Here is a 20,488-nt window from a genome sequence, read left to right on the forward strand (position 1 = left end):
AAAAAAGACAAAAAAGAGCAGATTTATCTTTGATACCTGCCTGCTCACTCTCATTATCAAGTCACAAGTGTATTATGCAATGAATCAATGAATAAGAAATAAGAAGTAATGTATAAGTAAACATAGATTTTTGTTAAATTAATCTTGAGAATTCAACCATAAAACACCCTAATAGTCTTTATGCATGGGAATAAATTATTAATAAGTCTATTCCAAAAGGGTCTTTCTTTAAAATTCATAACTTTTTAAGGATAATAATTTCAAACTTAAGAGAAAATTTGTAAGAATAATTCCAAGAAAGCTTCTGCACCCTTCAACCAGACCCACACACACATTTGTGAACATTCTGATGTTTCAAGGGAAAAGATTTCCTAAGAAAGGATTCAGAAAAGGTCATCATACTGAATTTCATAATGGTGAAGTTTTAGGGTCCAAGGGCAGTGGTCTGTATTTATTTAGAATTTCCACACAGAGCTCTGCGTAGGCAACAACATGCAATAATGCAATCTCTGCCCTTGAAGAACCATGTGATCAACTAGAGGAGGAGACGGGCATCAGATGACAATGGATCATGAGTTCACAAGCATATCAGAAACAATAACTGTCAAAATGCTGTGAGAATGGCACAGCATAAAGAAGTAACCAGATGTAAAACTGTGGTAAACAAGGAGTCTTCTCCATTGAAATAGGTTTAAAACCAAGTTCTAAGTGAGAAGGCCTGTGATGGGCAAGAGTAGGTTATTCTGCACAAAGAAAATGGGAAATTCAAGGGCATGGAAGCAGGTGTACTTGGGGGCAGAAAAAAGATTCAGATATGCTTCATTAGATTCCTCAAATTTTTTTTTAAAGGAACGATTTTGTGTTATCACATTTCATGTAGAAGAAAATGTGAACCTCAGACTGCATTCACAATCATAGCTATCAAGCTAAAGACACAGAAGTAACACCCTCAAGCCTAATATTCTTGGTTGTATACTAAGCCACAGAGCCTTTGCAGCTTTTATATTAAGTATTTATAATAAATGGAGAAAGAAATAACTTCCTGTTAAGAGGAAATGCCCTTATCATTCAGGCTTCAATAAGGCTAACTGTAATAGGGCTTAAAATGACAGAAAAATACAAGTTATGGGCCTGTAAGTCTAAATAAAAAACTATTACTCCCATAAAACAAGGTGTTTTTTTCCTCCATTATTAAGTGAAAGTACTTTACAGATCTTATTTCCAGAAACCAATTATTCATAGGGGAGCACGGATTTCATACCAAAATAAGGCGACAACCTCACCTTTGAACGGTAATAAATTTTGCATGTAGATGGATCAAAAGAGCACAGCAAAAATTAAAATACAAGGCGCAGTTTCCCGTGCACTTGCCTGCATCTGCTGTGTGAGTTCCCTGGCCAGGACGGTGTCCTGAAGAGCATTCTCCCGCTGAGAGGCATCTGCAAGCACATTAACTGTGGTTTCTGCTTCTTGTATCCACTTTAGGAAGTTCTCCAGATCCCTGCGAGAGGCCTGCACTGTCCTCAGCTCACCCTCCAAGGCACTCTGTCTGTCAGCAATGCTGCAAGGAACAACACGACAGGCACGTCTCCGTTACTTACAGTGTGACAGTCCACATCATGCACGCCCTAAAGAAAAATTAACAGATGGCCTCCAAGCAACCTTTATTTGTTTAAGTACCTAATGTAACTGGGAGATTTGTTTATATGTGTGTCTTGAATAATCCTTAATGGAGGGGTAATGTGAATTTTGAGAAGAAGGAGAGGGAGAGAGATATAAATATTAACAAAATCACATCCATATCATAAAATAATTATAACATTTTACAGTTCGTAATTGTATGCTGTTATTCCCCATACATTTTATTTCAGTACCTTAGTATCATTCCTGACACTCAAAAGGCAATATCAATAAATATTCATACAAGTGACTAAATGAATTCTAGGAAGAAGTAAAATCTGAAGAAGTGTTTAAGATACAATCAAATAATTTAAAGGACTTCCTTTATGTATTTTAAACACTTCAGATCAATGCAAACTGGTTCTTCAAGCTGATATAATAATATTATATTCGGAAGACACTGGACAATCAAGTTTTTATAAAGCTTTCATTAAATCTACATCAAAATTAAAGCATATAACTACCCTGGAGTTGCATGATTTAACAGACACACACACCTGTAAATCCAACCTTTAAAATTTCATATATCTCAAAGTTCCATATAAAGAAAACAAACAACTTAATTTGCGAATGGGCACCAACAATTTCACTCCTAGGTATTTAAACCCAAGAGAACTAAAAACGTATGTCCACACAAAAACTTATACAAAAATGTTTATAGCAGCATTATTTAGAAGAGCCGAACAGCAGAATCACCCCAAATATCCATCAATTGGGAGGGGAATTACTAAACAAAATGTAGTATATTCACCCACGAAATATTACTCAGCCATAAAAAGGAATGAAGTACTGATACATGCTCAGCATGGATGGACCTTGAAAACATTACGCCAAGTGAAAGAAACCAGACACAAAAGGCCACATATTGTGTGATTCCATTTATATGAACTACTTAAAAGAAGTAAATCCATAGAAGGAGAAAGTAGATTAGTTGCTGACTAGGACTGGAAGGTAGAGGGAAATGGGGACGGACTGCTAATGGGTGGTGGGTTTCTTTTCAGGGTGATAAACTGTTCTGAAATTAAGAGTGTGGTAATGGCTGCACAACAGAGAAAATATACTAAAAACCATTAAGTTGTACACTTTCAAAGGGTGAATTTCATGGTATATGAACTGTTATCACAATTTAAAAATCAACACATGTAATATGATCTTATTTACATATTTTTTCTATCTGGCCATCCACTCATCCATCCATTTATCATCATCCATCCGTCTTTCTATCTGTATATACAGATAGAGGGAGAAATGTCTGGAACACTAACCTAATATTAAAATAGTTCCAGGTGCTGGGATTTGATGTGGTTTACTTTCCTATTTGTACTTTTCTGCATTCTTTGAATTTATAATAAACAAGTATCTTTTTTACATATCAATAAATACATTCCTTTTAAAAAATGGGTAAAAGATGTAAATAGACATATCATCATAGAAGATGTACGGATAGCAAGAAGCACATGAAAAGCTACTCAACATCAGTAACTATCAGAAAAATGTAAATCCAATCCACAATGAGATATCACTACATATTAGCATGGCTTTAAGAAAATGACCAAACCAAGTGCTGATAAGAATGTAAAGTAATTGCAACTCTCATACACTGCAGGTAGGAGTGTAAAATGGTATGGCCATATTGAAAAACAGTTTGGCAGTTTTTTATAAAGTTAACCATGCACTTAAGATACAAGCCAGCAATCCTATTCCTAAGTATTTACCCAAGAGAAATGAAAACATATGTCTACACAAAACCTGTACGCAAATGATCATAGCAGCTTTATTCATAATGGTCCAAAACTCATAATAACCCAAATGTCATCAGCTAGTAAATAGATAAACTGGGGTAGATGCATATAATGGAATACTACTGAGCAATAAAAATCCAAAAACTAATGATGGATACATCAACATGAATGGAACCTCAAATGCATTTTGCTAAGTGAAAGAAGCCAGACACAAAAGCTACATACTACGATCCCATTTATACGGCATTCTGGAATGTCATCAACTTCAACTCAGCATTTACTTACTGAAAAACCGCCAACAGTGTTTGCCTGCCTACAGAACAAATTCAAATTGCTTCTGCTGGAACTCAATGTCCTCCATAATCTATCACTAACTTACTTTTCCAGCTTTACGCCCCTAGTTATTTTAAATAGTTCAGATCAAAGTGGTATGTTCATTTTTCTCTAGAATATTCTTAATACTATGTCTACATAATTTTATACCCACATAAAAAATGTCCTTCTGACAATCTTCACCTATCAAAGTCCTTCCAATCCTTTAAGGGTTAAAGCTACCTCCTTCAGAACATCTCAGCCCAATTAGGTTTCCTTGTCCTGAGTTCATAAAAGGTCAAAACTCTTCTTCATTCAGAAATTCATGATATGTGTCCTGGAAAAGCCCTTAGATTGTGATCTTTTTTCACCCTTAAATTTTACTTTATCTATATCATAGAGATTTCTTGTCTGTCTCCCTGTTCCATAAACTCACTATGGGCAGAAGCAGTCTTTTGTATCTCCATATTCCTCAGTCTTTATTATAGCATTATGATAGTCTTATAGAATAATGAAAATCTTTTTACAATATGCCTTTAAAATTACCTCCCAAACTCCACTTTTCAAGAAGCTACTGACAGAAGTCCTCTACAATACCTAGTTCGTAAATCCAGAAAGAAGACAATATAAAAAGCTGAAAAACAAGAAATCCAACAGTCTCTCATGCTAATGGTGAAAGGAGATCTCAGAAAAGAGGGCAATGCACCAAACTGGATCAGATGAGGGCTGTCTTCACCATTCCAGCTGTTATTATGTTTCTTGTTTTAATTTGACAAAATTAACAAAGGAGACACTCTGACAAAACAATAACTCAAAAGAGGACAAAAACAAACAAACTCCATGAGATCCTAGGAGGAAAGCACAGAAAATCCCCAGGATAATGGCTGTGCAGCAGGCCTGGAAAGCTGTCTCCAGAAGAAATGTCTACAAGAAAAAATCTTAGAAGTGATAGACTGCTTAATGTGATTGACCTTGTCAATCACTGACAGGCCATTGGAAAATGTGGGAAGAATTAGCAATAGGTGCAAAGAAAACTAAGCGTATAAAAACAAGGCAATTATTAATTTCAGGTAAAATAAACAGAGAAGAAGCAAAATCATAGTAAACTTTAGTGCCTGGCTATTAATGATGTTTAGACAGGCATAATAATGTCAACACTGAATATCTGCTTCTCTAAAAATTCAATGATAAGATGGTACAGTCACTATGGAAAACAATATGGCAGTTCCTCAAAAACATAAAAATAGAACTAACATGATCAAGCAAGGGGAAAAAAAAAGCTGCCGCTAGGGAGAGGGACTGTAGTGAGTAGTGAGAGTACCACTATACTCTATTATAAATCTTACAGTATTTTAAATATTTTTGTAATCATATTCATATATTTAATTTTTTATATTTACAAGTTATCCACCAGAATTTGGGTGGTTGGTGGTGATGGTGTTTTATCTTCCACCTAACCCTGCCCATATTTTCAACTATTAAAATATCAACTGAAGAAAATATTAAGAATAGCCAGGGCTTCCCTGGTGGTGCAGTGGTTGAGAGTCCACCTGCCGATGCAGGGGACAGGGCTTCGTGCCCTGGTCCGGGAAGATCCCACATGCCACAGAGCGGCTAGGCTCATGAGCCATGGCCGCTGAGCCTGCGCATCCGGAGCCTGTGCTCCGCAATGGGAGAGGCCACAACAGTGAGAGGCCCGTATACAGCAAAAAAAAAAAAAAAAAAATACCCAAATAAAGATTGTGCCAAAAAAGTACTAGAATTAAAGGAGTATACAGGCACAATTAATCAACCATGAACAGACAATTCTAATTTTAAGAACACTCATGTAAAATTTAGTAATTATAAAATTTAGTAAAGTAGACTATTCTTATTTTAAGAACACATATAACATTTAGTAATTATAAAATTTAGCAAAGTCAAACACGTTCAGCTTACATAATCAATATCCTTTATTCTTAAGAATATTCACACGTACATAACAGGTTATGTGGCAAACAGCTAATGTAGAAACACATCATTATGAATTAGCTCTATTAAACCCTAAGAATGCCCAGACTAGGGAAAAGGATGCAAATGTCTAAGAACCTCATTGGTGAAGGCAGAGATTCCCTCTATTTGAGAGACACTTACTTACAAACTTAACAAGCATGAAGGAAGGGCCAGGCTAGCAGGGGAGGTGGAAAGCCTAAAGTGATGCTTCAGAGGAAAAGGGAGCTAAGAGAATCATGAGCGCTTGACCTTAGACATTGTTGGTTCCACTGGGTTGGGTAATACCAGCAGCATATTTTGGTGACCAGTGGAACATTCTGAATCCAGAAGCTAGGGCATTTATTGTAAAACTGTCAAATCATCTACTAGTCATCAGTGGGAAAACAGATTCTCCTTTAAAAGTATTCACTTTGCAGGAAGCTGCTAAAAAATAACTTTTAGACAATGGTTAAGAGATGTCTACTTTATTGGTTACTAAAGCAAAAGAATACAAGCAAATAAAGCAAAAGGTTTCGGATCAAGGCAGACATGGCTCCACCACTGACTAGCTGTGAAACCTGGGGCAGTTGCCCACCTCCTCATGCATCATTTTCATCATCCACTTGCCACACAAGGTTCTCCATGGTCTGAGTCTTGCTTACCTTTCCAAGTACCATCTCATTGCTCCAAGCCTCATGCTACCTACAAAAACGAACCAATTACTAACCCTCAAAGTGGTCACTGTTTCACATCCAGAGCTTTACTTTTTATTTCTTTTACTTTAAATATCCTTCCTCACCCCTCCATCCCCCCACTAAACTTTTCCCTTTCCACCTGGTTAATTTCTACTTACCCTACAGAACTTGGTGCAGATACTTTCCAAACCTATAGCATCTCATTCCATAGCATCCCATAATTTCTCTTATGGTGCCTATTAGCAGGCCATTACTGCTGTAACAACAAATTACCACAAACATAGTGGCTTATAACATTTTTCCCTAACCTTGTATATGAATTTGGTGAAATACTGGGAAAGTAATTTTATTTATAGGATGCAAATGTGCAATTTAGTAATAAATGTCCTAGGGAATTTTTAAAAATTCACAAATATCTGGTGTCATAGTTTTTTTATCATGATCATAATCAACAACTAAAAATAATGAACATACTGAAAACTAAACTCTATTTACAGCAGTCTGAATTGTCTTCATGTTATTATAATAAATATACATTTTAAAATGTATCACCATAGTATTTATACTTATAATCTGATTTTTGAAATTAATATAATTTCATATGAAATCTGTAACAGAATATAGCTAAAAGGTATCAGCTCTCCACATCACTCATTTTATTCTTTTTTTAAAAGGCTAGAGTATGGTATACTGGACACGACAAGACACTACAAGAATCTTTTATTTATTTTCAAGGAATTTCACATGATTTATCATAATACCATAAGGCAAAAAAATCACTAAAATTAGATGCTCAGAAGTATGTACACACACTTTATGACACAGGCTAATAAGTTACTTTTAATGCCATTTATACGCTGCTCTCAGAAGGAAACCACCTAATTTTACCACCTCTGCCGTTTACTAGCTGTATGCCTTGCGGTAAACCACTTCAAATCTCCAATTTTCTTTTTCCATCCTTAAAATAAAGAGCTTGGACTAGCTGAGTAAAGGGCCCGTGTCAGAATCTCTAGGGGTCCTTTTAAAACTACATATTCCATCATAGAGATTATAAGACCTACTGGAAGAGTTCCTCCATTCTCACTCCATCCCTAGCTTCAAATTCAGCTTCATTAAGAATCACTGCATGTAGGGACTTGCCTCGTGGTCCAGTGGGTAAGACTCTACGCTCCCAATGCAGGGGGTCCAAGTTCAATCCCTGGCTGGGGAACTAGATCCCGCATCCATGCCGCAACTAAAGTCTGCATGCCGCAGCTAAGAAGTACACATGCCACAGTAAAGATCCTGCATGCCGCAGGATTTTAAGTTCAGGAAATTATGGCTACTAGACAAAGGCAGAGAAGATTTTTTTCTTTTAAATCTTGTAAAACCCACAAATCATAAAGAATAAAGATAGGCTGAAAACCTAAAAGAAGTTTTGAAGTTTAGAAGGATAATTTTAGCAAAAAATTTTTTTTACTTCAAACAGAAGTAGCAGACTATATAATTCTTTAATGCAAGAAATGGTGCAGACTGAAAGTATAAATAATTTCTCATAAAAGATTTAAAGAATGTATGTGTGGCAGATTTATAATAGTTTACATTAAAGGGAACTTGGATTTTTTAAATGTAAACTCAGCTTTTAAAGAGATTTCTGTTATAAAAGCAACTATGATAGGCTACAAAATAGCTTATAGTCATTTTGTAGCATTACAAAACATGGCCACCCATATAACTGAATTTTTTAAATGTTATTTTAAATGTTAAATAATGCTTCATTTTTAAGCTACAAGATATAATATTGTTTAATCAAATGTGCATGTGCATATAATTGGTCAAAAGAGTGTCTGAACACAAGTAGATATGTCTTTTTTTTTTAAGACTTCAATGGAAAAGAGTGTCTTAGCAAACCCACAGATATGTGTTGCTAAATTTCGGTATACTTTAAAGGTGACGTTTGCAGTTACATGAGATTTAAATATATTTACCTCTTCTAGAGTGGAAAATAGTAGCATCACTAGTTTGAGTGGCATGTAAAAAACTTACAATGAAACAATTCTTTAAGCTTCCCATTGAGTACCTTCACAAGGTAATTTGTCCTTTGGTGTATAAAGTATCATTTAGCTAGGAAATACATTAAAGCACACTTTAATGCAGTGGATTTAATGAAGAATTAGTCACTGGAGATATCCCCAACCATCTATGGTACTTTGTGACCAGTCTCTGTTGCATAGAGATTGGGTCATCATCAGGCACTTAAAAATTCACTCCATGGAACTCAAGGGGACTGTTCTAAGCTGCCAATACCACACCACTTGGGAAGCTTAAGAGAGGTACCCGCAACCCCGCTATTCAAGTCAGAACTTGTGTGAGGATTTATCACACCACATCCTATTTCCCTTTTAACTAAGTCACTACCAGATATTTGGTCTTAGCCAACCAATACCGGACCATAACCCCAATACTGCTCCATACCTTTCCCAATCTACCCCCAAAACCCTTCTTCCATTAAGCCTGGAAACCTATTCTACGATTGGGAGATTCCTCAGATCCTTTTACCCTGTCTTAAGTGAAATTGGTTTCCCTAGTGCCATCAATTTGTCTGCAGACTTCTAACGAAGTCTTTTTCTTTTTTCTCTCAGACCCTATATGCCTCGTGATGCACAACTGTTGGAATGAGGGTCCGCCTCCTTCGAATTGCTACTTCCAAGCCACTGTTCTCCCATCTTCCAGGCAAAATCCTACTCCTTCAAAGCAGAAGACATTTTCCATTATGCTCATATATTGACCTCCAGGTCCACGGTAACTGCACATAGGCTGCTCACTGCCTCAACAGGTAAGTGGAGTCTGAAATCCAACTCAAGATCTGCTTGCCAAGCCATAGGCTCCAGTGAGGGACTGCACCTCCCAGGGAAAGGGACATGATAGACACCATTATGCACTAGTGCATCCCGGTCTCCACTACCTTACAAATACCTTCCTCTCCCCTGCTCCCTCTCCGTCTGACTTTTCGTCTGCATTCTTTCTACTTGCCTCCGAGTAGATACACATTGCTAAAGAACACCACAACAGGGCTATCTTTCCTTTACATTATTATAATAAATCACAAATAGGCACCCATCACTGCCCAGCACTAAAGTTCCCCTAGGAAGCTCTCTGTCCCACCCACCTAGATGCTACAACTGATCCTCTTTCTTCAAACTTCTCTCAGTCACACTTCCAGCCTCACTGAGAGAATGCCTCATGGATTATAAAGAAAGCAGAAGTCATTGCACTGAGAATATGTCATCTTCCCACTACTAAGGCTCCAATCCACATGCATCTATACTCATCTTCTCACTGTCCTTCCTGTCATAATGCAAAAAGCATCCCAGCTCTTACCAAACTCAACTCTACAGATCTCACCTTATCAACAGAAGGACTTCTTTCCTCTTCCTTTGTCACCTCAGTCTGACATCACTCTACTAGATCATTCCCATGAGCATACACACATGCTTTATTTCTCATGTCCCATTTTAAAGAAAAGTCATTCACCTCTCTCTAACCTTCATTGCTTTCCAGGTACTACCTAATCTCTCTGCCTCTGTTTACAACAAACTTCTCTGGTGATCTTTCCACAAATCATTTCTATTTCCCCAACTTGATCTCATTCTCTACTTTCTACCCCATTACTCCCTTGAAATTGCTCTTTTCAAAATCACCAGAATCTCCAAAATGTGGAATTCCAGGAACGGTGTTGTGTCATCTTTTCGAATTTCTCAGCCTAATTAAACACAATGGATCATTCCCTCTTAGAAATATTATCCTCTCTCCATTCCCTCTTAAAAATATTTTCTTCCCTATATTTCTGAACAACTGGATTTTGTTTCTACTTCATTCGAAGATTTTTCTGAGCCTTTTCTGTTCTCTTTTCCTTTTTTTGCTCCATCACCAAACCCTAGACTCTATGGACTCAATCCATCTCCCTCTTCTCCATCTTTATTCTTTTCCCAGTGATCTCATCCAGTCCCACAGATTTAACCTCCACTGTAGATGCTAAGAACTTCCCAATTCCTACCTGAGCTCTGGAATGTTTGAGTTCCAGATTCACATATCCAATTATCTATTTGACCTATACACTTGGATATCTAATAGGCATCTCAAATGAGCATGTCAACATCCAGTTCTTGAATTTTTTCTCCCAGAAACTCCCACTGCCTTTTCCAGTGAACGGTACTACCACTCATCCTTTCACAAACTGCCATCTTAGATTGTTTCCACTCCCCCAAATTACATATCTAATCCATCAAACATCTTTTCCACTTCCGAAGTACATCTCAAAGCCATGACCTTCTTTCCACCATTGCTGGTACACAATATCCCAGGATACCCACCATCTCTCACCTGGACCACAATAATCACTTCTTTACTGGCTGTCCCAATTATTCTCTTACACCCCTAAAATATATTCTCCTCATAAGACTAAGCAAGATTCGATTGAATATTATAAATTAGATAGTGTCATCCCTTGCTTACTGATTCCAATAGCTTTCCATTGTACTTAATATCCAAACCCTTTCCCATGTCTTATAAAGTTCAGCATGATGTTGCCTCTGCCTCCCTCTTCTACCACTTCTTAAGCCCCCTTATTCATTTTATTTCAACCACATTCTATGCTGTTTCCTGCCTCATGACTTTTACCTTTGCTGTTGACCCTAGAATTTTTTTCAGATGGTTCTTCTTAACCTGAATCAGTTCAAATGCTGCCTTCTGCGTTATGCTTTCTAAATTTAGCCGAGCTAAATAATTCCCTCTCTTACGTAGCACCTCTTTAGTTTCTTACGTAGCACCTCTTTAGTTTCTTTTGCCTCCAAAATCATCATCTATAATTATGTATTATTTTCTTTTTACTACCTGGATCTTCCTATGAAAGGTAAGCTTCCTGGGGGGTAGGCACAAAGCACTGTTTATGGCTGAAGCTTCAGGGCTGATCACAGAGCTTGACAAAGATAAGGTTAAATAAATAAACATTTAATGAACTAACTCATGGGAAAAAAGAACAAATGAAAGCAAAGACAAAGGCTACAGGCACTGGTCCTTTAGGTTGTTTATTATGGAGTTAAATGCATTAAGAAGATAACTGCTTGCTTGAGCTTGTTATATACAAAATGAAAACATTAGTATTGTTAGGTATGTACCACAAAGACATTATTGGTAAATTTTTTTCAAAGGCAATAAAACAGTAATTGAAATATTAAAACAATATAACAAAAAAGGAAAATAAAGAAGAGTATAATTTTTACACTTTTCTTCTTTACCAGTTTCCTTCCCAGCTCAGAAGGGAAAACTAAAAACGAAATGCTAGCAATGAAAATAAAAGAAACAGGTTGGAAAATAAAGGTAACATTCAGGGAAAGAAGTAAGCTTCGGAGAGGATAAATCAAATTGACTGACCCAAATCTCATACCAGCATACAGGCTCAAAGGATATGGCTACCAGTACTTTTCACCTAAGCTCATTAATTTGGGAGTGACAGCTGCTACAACACTCATTTTAAGAGTGCAAAGGATGGGCCAGGTTGATGTCAGGCCATAGGACACAATCCCCATATGAGTATCTCCACTGACCACAGTTCAAAGAAACTGGCCAAATCAAACAATGAATAAATGCTGAAGAAGAACATTTCATTTTTATTAGTCAGCTGGGACAATAAACAATCACTGCTGAAAAAGTAATAACAGAAATAATGAAAGTTTCAAAATATACAATAAAAATAACTGGGAAAGCAATCAAAGGCAAATTCAAATTTTTGGAATGTAATGTTTTCAAAATAATCAAGGGCTTCACAAATTCAGTCTTTAGTATACACAATATTTATATAACCCCTTGTAAACGATGTGCATTCCACATGGCCAGCAGGACGTTATTAACAAGTTAATGAACATTAATTAGAAAGACAGTGTCATTTCTAAAGAAGAAAGTTCCTTCACTAGATAAATCTGTATTTGTGGCTCTCACATGAAATAAACTTTAAAAAATACTACACCCTTTCTTTCCAGGACGGTTACACTTCTGCTTAGGCAGAAAACACTTAAATGCAATGTAAAATCAGCAACTGTGATGATTTTACTAACTGCTGTGGTCTGAATGTATCTGTCCTCCTCAAATTCCTATGTTGAAATCTTAATGCCCAATGCGATGGTATTAGGAGGTCGGTCGGCCTTTGGGAGATGATTAGGTCTTGAGGGCAAAGCCACCATGAATGAGGTTAATGACCTTATAAAAGAAGCCTGAGAAAGCTCTCTTATCGCTTCTGCCACATAGGGAAAGGAGTCTGCCACCCGGAAAAGGGTCTTCACCCGACCCTGCTGGCACCCTGATCTTGGACTTCCAGCCTCCAGAAATTTGAGAAGTACATTTCTGTAGTTTCCAAGCCACCCCGTCTGTGGAGTTTGTTACAGAAGACTGAACAGACGAAGACACTAACAAGAAAATTGCATTTTCTAAAAGTTTCATCTGGTAATAAACATTTAGAATATCTATACCGCACTCAGTAAATCAGATAACCAATTATTTTCTCATTAATGTAAATCGAGACTATTCAAAATGACTACAGACAAACAACTGACGATGACTAAACCTTCCGCTAATTTAACCACAGACAGTACTATACAACAGACCAAAGGGCAACGGATTTATAAGGAACACATAATATGACAGAGCAGATGACAATAATTTGGGGTAAACTTTTGTTGAGCACATACCATGTATGAGGAACTTTTATACCTAATTCTTGACCCTAACAATAATCTTACCCATTAGATATGTTCTCTGCTTTACAACCAAGAAATTGAGATTCAGTGAGTTGAAATAACTTGGTCAAAGTTCACACAGATGGTAAGTGAATAAGCTGGGATGTTAATCAAGGATTGCCAGACACCACAGCCAGTGTGCTTTTCGTCCTGCCTGTACAAACCGAGAAATGCCTTAAAGTAGGCAGCAAAAGATGGCTTCCGGGGGATGGAGGGCAAAGAGAAAAATACATAATAATTAATGATCTATAGGATATTCTTTATAACATAAAGTTATATTGTCTCGTTTCCTTCATAATGTTTCAGCATAAATAACTATGTGTGTGTATAGGTATGTGTGCAAGTATGTGTGTATGTGTACAATGAACGTATGCACTCCAGGGTTAAAATAACATTTCAGACCCACATGAGGCATCTACACTCTGAAAGTTACTATAAGCCCATTTCAATTATCGTTATCTCAATTTGCACTACAATATTTGTTAACTGGCATTAAGAGATGTAAGGAAAAAATTTCACCAGCAAAAAGATTAGTGGTCAAGATATGTCAATTAGTTTAAAATGTTAGGGACAGACCTGTTGTTTACAGAATCCAAAATATCGGGAGCCAGTTATGTTTAAGAATTAATCATTTTTTGTACATTAGAAAACTATTATGAATGTATCTAAACAACATGTTAGCCCCAACTACGCCCTGAGGCATAGCAAACACATTAATATTTCTGCAGCTAGGAACAAGGCTATTCACACTAAGCGGGATAAATAAAGACCATAATAAATAGCCTCACGTCAATTCAAAGCTTTCTGTTATCAGTGAGCATTGGATTTCGGGTGGTAGATAAGGGATCGTGAATGGCCAAATGACTTAGTCCAATTGCAATTCAGACAAAACATTTCCTTTGAATGCTGATATTAAATTTCATATATTATACCGCAATAATAGTGTTCCATGTGCAAATAATAACCCTTCACCCCTCCAGAATTTGGCTGACTACAATGTACATTCAGAACACAGCTGGGAGATGAGAGAAAAGCCATGGTGTAAAGGGGCTCCAAGGGCCACTACAGCAGGCACAATGGCATGTACTAGAGAGAGTTACATTTATTCGTAGCAGAGGCCCCCATATCTTTAATCAGATCTGGTTTCTAAACTCAACACAGATAAGAACCAGTAAGTAGAATCACAAAGGTCTGAGAGGTGGGTACTCAGAACCGCCATCAGCAACAGCTGAAGTTCTGACAGCAAAGAAGAAAAATAAAGCGATTTTTTAAGAAAGATAAAAGCCCAACTGCACAGTCAAAAAAGGCTTGGGTTCCAATCTCAGCTCTGCCCGTAGGAGCTCTGTGATCTCCGGTATTCCTTAACTTCTCTCTACTTCAGTTTGTTCATCGATATAATGTTGATGAAAGTTTTTCCTATCTCCTATGGGTATTCAGAGGATTAAATAAAATAATGCAAGTGAAGAGCTTAGCACAGAGCCCGACAATTAGGAGATGCCCAATAAAATTTATACGCTAAAAACGAAGCACAAAATCTCACAAAGCACTGCCGCCTGAAAAAATTCACCACCAATTCTTCAGAGCGTGGAGAGCATCGTCATAATTTAATAAAGAAAAATATCATCTTGGCTCTGCCATGTACCTTTGAACGTGTCATTTAACTTGTCTGAGGGAGCATTAGAGTAAGCATTCTCGATGGAAGAAAGTATGGTTCTTGGTGGTGCAAGGTGGCGGAGGGGAGTGGGAAAGATCTACTCTTTTTACGTATAAAGCATAACTATAAAGTACAGAAACAGATACACAGGATACCCACAGTATTAAAATGTCCTGTGGGCAAGTATCTGAAAAGGCTCCTTAGGCGGGGTGGATAATGTAAAAAAGGTTGAGAAACACTTGTTTAAATGAACTGTAAGGTCAGGTACAGCTCTTATAGTTCCTTAATTCTCTCTTCATAACAATAATGCCAAGAATTCAAAGAATGTTTAATATAGGTTCATGTATTTTGCTAAAGAAGGCAAGGAAAGATTTTTATATTTCAGGAAGATCTTCAATTAAACAGTTAGAAATTGTAAATATCATTGTGTTTAAAAGAGAAAATCCTGGCAATGCATAGAAAACCCAGCTATCACTATGATGGGATCCCGTGAGCCACAATTTTGTTGTATTTCCTCTGCTTTATAGATAATAACATACCTAAACCATATCTAAATATTAACATGTTTACTTATTTCCCCTAAAACGCAGAAAGAAAATAGAATAAAGACAATGACTTGTAACTACCATAAAACTGGAACACTGTGGTTGTCTTAGCTATCATAAATGAAAGATCACCCTGGAATATAATTCATCTTTAATTGCCTCTTCCATCTAATCTAACCACTGCTGTAGGCTGTCTTAAAATATTTACAAAGTAAAAGCAAAAAAAGAACTGGAGTTGCTAAATAAAGCTGGCCACACATTCCTAAGTGATCAATTTTTCTGGTATTGTTTACAATAAAAACAAAGTCATAATTCTTACAGTAGACAGAATTTGTGGAAACACACAGATAAAGTATGCTTAAGGACGATCTCTCTTAATGTTAAGGCTGGGTTTTTTAACTGAGATATAATTGACATACAACACTGTATTAGCCTTAGGTGTACAACAATGATTTGATATATGTATATATTGCAAAATGATTAGCACAGTAAATTTAGTTAACATCCATCACTACACATGGTTACACATTTTTCTTGTGATAACTTTTAAGATTTAGTGACTTTCAAACACACAATACAGTACTGTTAACTATAATCACCATGCTGTATCTTACATCCCCAGAAATTATTTTGTAACTAGAAATGTGTACTTTAAAGCTGTTTTTAATTCCTCCTCTTCCCTGCCTTAGTTTTGGGATTCTTACTATATCCAAATTACCTGTTACAACAAGAGAAAAGCAGTTGTACTAAAATGCTAGAAAGACCAGTATTATAACTATATTCTGCTTTAAACACTTTGAAGTTTTGTATTTGCTATCCTTGTCTTTATATTCTCCAGAATCCTAGGGATATGCAGCAACATATTCATGTTCACATACTGCTCATAATTCTTTGAGTTTCCCCAAATTTACATTAGAGACTCTAACTAAAAATGACATTCTAAAAATGTACAAAATACCTCCATATCAAACCATTACTACATGCTTGTCCATACTTTATTAAAGTGTTCTGATATTATCCGTTTTATTCACTGCAAAATAAATGTGGTTTTGATATCAAGTTAGCTTTCAGGCAGTTGCATCTGAATATTCACGATGTGTGAAACCATAATTTCATTCAGACACAGGTATTCACGGTACTATGCAGGAAGCAGTGTTTTACGGATGATGAATATAAATATGCAGTCTTAAAGGATGCTAACCATTGTTTACAGTGCCTGAAACTCTAGATGCTCAAGTGAAAGGAAAATTTCTCTTATAAACACGTATGCTATTTTAGACTGTTCCAAATATACTGACAAGATAGAGTAATGAAAAGAAAAGATAATAAGTTAGTTGAAGCCCAACATACACTTAGTATACTTCAGGAGCTAGTGTGGATCCATGTGTTCTCAGACAAAACCGAGGATGACCTGCCCAAATAGCACACTGCTTTAATTACCGTTAGGGATAACATTACCCTGCTGCCTCTGTAATACCTAAGTGTTCCTTACCATCAGAGTACTACAAAATGTACTCAAGAGGCATAAGAAAATCAGAACACATAAAATGATCACGGGCAAGGTTTAGACTCATTCAAGGAAAAATTCCATTGCAGAAATTCAAGTACCCAATGTATAAATATACACTCTGTACTAAGTGTGATAATACTAACTCAGTACAGCATGAAAATTTAAAAATAATAATAAAATATGTGACCTGTTCCACACGCTTCCATGAGAAAGCCAGAGCAATCAAATTCTCAGCTTGGGCTTCCCTGGTGGCGCAGTGGTTGAGAGTCCGCCTGCCGATGCAGGGGACACTGGTTCATGCCCCGGTCTGGGAAGATGCCACATGCCGCGGAGCGGCTGGACCCGTGAGCCACGGCCGCTGGGCCTGCGCGTCCGGAGCCTGTGCTCCGCAACGGGAGAGGCTACAACAGTGAGAGGCCCACATACCGCAAAAAAAAAAAAAATTATCAACTTGACAACATACATACATACAGCTGCCAGGGCCTTAGCATTACCTTTGTTTTAGATTGATCCATGATGTTTTTAAGTACTCCGTGGTTTCTTTCACATTCCTCGTGTCATCACTGCCATATTCCTCCAGCAGTTTCTGCAGGACATTATCGAATGCCATTACGATACCAGCACCGGGAGCCAGTTCTTGAAGCAACATCTAAGGTGTAATTTCAGATGTAATTGTTAGACCGGATCACTCAATAACAAGTATGACCAAAACACTGGTCCTTCCAGTAGGTTTTAATATGTTTTAGACACAGATATCAAAAGAAGGAAGCAAATTATAAAACAAACTCTTGCATGTAAGCTCAAACAAAAATAATTCTGGAAGTGTAAGTGATCAGGTACATAGCAGATAACATTAAAAGATTACTGTCTTTTCTCCTTTGATATGTTTTACTTCCTCAAACCAGTTGTCTTCTTTCATTCCTACTGCTATATCTGATCCTTAGAAGAATATGTATCTTATAGGAATGAGCTTACTATAGAGTTAGTTCCTGTATATGTGCTTGAAGATATGGAAAGGACAACAACATGGAAGTCTTCTTGTCCCTGGATCACTGTGTATCACTGTTTACAAAGTTAACTGCTTGGCTGGATCCAGTAGCTAAGCAAGGTTTACTGAGAGTTGCTTGAATAAACTAAATTGATGCTGTATGTCCATAGGCATTCGTTCCTTGATAAATTTTTTTCCACCTCTGAGAGCTCTTGTATCAAGATACTCCCCATGAAATCTAAATGACAAATGAATGTTCTTAAAATGATTTTTGTAGCAACTAGCAGAAAAATCCACCCTAAAGTTCCAGAATAGAACTATACTGCTGATTAGAAAAGAATATTCTTTTTGAATTATGGTTTTCTCCAGGTATATGCCCAGTAATGGGATTGCTGGGTCATATGGTAGCTCTATTTTTAGTTTTTTAAGGAACCTCCATACTGTTCTCCATAGTGGTTGTTATCAATTTACATTCCCACCAACAGTGCAGGAGGGTTCCCTTTTCACCACACCCTTTCCAGCATTTGTTTCTAGATTTTTTGATAATGGCCATTCTGACCCGTGTGAGGTGATACCTCAGATGAATGGATAAAGAAAATGTGACACATATATACAATGGAATATTACTCAGCCATAGAAAGAAATGAGATTGAGTTATTTGTAGTGAGGTGGATGGACCTAGAGTCTGTCATACAGAGTGAAGTAAGTCAGAAAGAGAAAAACAAATACCGTATGCTAATGCATACATATGAAATCTAAAAAAAAAGGTACAGGGCTTCCCTGGTGGCGCAGTGGTTAAGATTCCGCCTGCCAATGCAGGAGACATGGGTTCGAGCCCTGGTCCGGGAAGATCCAACATGCCACGGAGCAACTAAGCCGGTGCGCCACAACTACTGAGCCTGCACTCTAGAGCCCTTGAGCCACAACTACTGAAGCCCGTGCGCCTAGAGCCCGTGCTCTGCAACAAGAGAAGCCACCGCAATGAGAAGCCCACACACCGCAATGAAGAGTAGCCCCCGCTCACCGCAACTAGAGAAAGCACGCGCACAGCAACGAAGACCCAACGCAGCCCAAAGTTAATTAATTAATTATTTTTAAAAAATGGTACTGATGAACCTAGTGGCAGGGCAGGAATAAAGACGCAGACATAGAGAATGGACTTGAGGACACGGAGGGGGAGGGGGAAGCTGGGGTGAAGTAAGAGTAGCATCGACATGTATACACTACCAAGTGTAAAATAGACAGCTAGTGGGAAGCAGCCGCATAGCACAGGGAGATCAGCTCGGCGCTTTGCGATGACCTAGAGGGGTGGGATAGGGGGGGTGTGAGGGAGGCTCAAGAGGGAGGGGATATGGGGATATATGTATACATATAGCTGATTCACTTTGTTATACAGCAGAAACTAACACAGTATGGGGAAGCAATTATACTCCAATTAGGATGTATTAAAAAAAAAAGAAAAGAATATTCTGAATATGATGATTGAAACACTGATATCACTTTTAACTGTATTCCTCTGGTTAAGTGTCCAGGAGCTTTGCTGATTATTACTTTTGAGTCTTTTGGTGAAGACAATTCAGCAGACAGCATAAACACAGAGAATGATCCAGGAAACCAGGATACCTGGCCACTTGCTTTTTAAGTTGTGACCATGGAAAGCCTACATGTCTGAAGAATAAAAACATACTCTCATGTTTGAGATTTTTCCCATACATCCTTTATTATATTCTTCACAAGCGTACACTTTCATTTAGGCTATCTGAAGGGTAAATAAATGTTACACAAAAGTATAACCTAACAGCCATAACCTCCAACTCAAGAATATTTTCTATGACTGTAGAGATTTAAAATAGCACTTTAAAAATACCATAAGTGTTCAATATCATCAACTCTATAATCCAACTAATCACAAAAAAGGTACCTGCTATGATGATATTGATAAAACGGTTTGGTTATAAAGGTATTAGAAGAAACTAAACTTACTTAATACTTGATTTGTTCACTACAGTAGCCCTCAAATGAAAGTCTCAGGAGATTTCATAAATAAAAAAATACCTTCAGGGTAGATATGGAAGGGAACAAAAGGAGGGTTCCTGGGATCCTGAAAATGTTTTCTTTCTAGATGCTGGCTCATGGGTAAGTTCCATTTGCAAAGAGTCAGTGAGCTATAAATCTAGGATACATGTACATTTCTATTTGTTATGCCTCCAGAAATTTTTCAAAAACCTTCCTGGTCAAATTCTTTATATAAATTTCAGTGTACATTCTAAGCACTTGGGAAAACATTATGACATGGGTCCTAAAAATTACAGTTAGCAACAGAACAAAAAAAAGCACATCCCACAAATTGATAATGCCAGAAAGTATCTAATGAGTCTTACTTGATTATCAGAAATTTGTTTGATAAGTGGATCCCTTCGAGCTTGTTGAAGAATATAGAGGCGAGCCTCATACTTTCTCATGAGCTCCTCCGTCTCTTCCCTGTGGTCATCCCACTGAAGGCTGTCAATAATCATGTCCTCCAGCTGCTGCTGTCTTAACTCCACACCATGCTGGGTGCTATCCCACTGGTTCTTGACCTTTTCCACTGGAGGAGGCATTATATATATTTTTAAAAATCC

General features: G+C 37.3%; 1 protein-coding gene across 1 annotated transcript in view; it reads right to left on the minus strand.

The window, feature by feature from the left end:
* Positions 1-20,488, minus strand: part of UTRN (utrophin) — a 499,864-nt gene that overhangs the window by 237,345 nt on the left and 242,031 nt on the right. Inside the window, exons 50-52 of the mRNA XM_060168281.1 lie at positions 20,249-20,454; positions 17,374-17,528; positions 1,372-1,561 (exon numbers count right to left, since the gene is read on the minus strand). Coding sequence (XP_060024264.1) covers positions 1,372-1,561; positions 17,374-17,528; positions 20,249-20,454 — 551 coding nt within the window. The remainder of the gene's footprint in view (positions 1-1,371; positions 1,562-17,373; positions 17,529-20,248; positions 20,455-20,488) is intronic.

Source organism: Lagenorhynchus albirostris, chromosome 12, assembly GCF_949774975.1.
Source record: "Lagenorhynchus albirostris chromosome 12, mLagAlb1.1, whole genome shotgun sequence".
Classification (NCBI taxonomy): domain Eukaryota; kingdom Metazoa; phylum Chordata; class Mammalia; order Artiodactyla; family Delphinidae; genus Lagenorhynchus; species Lagenorhynchus albirostris.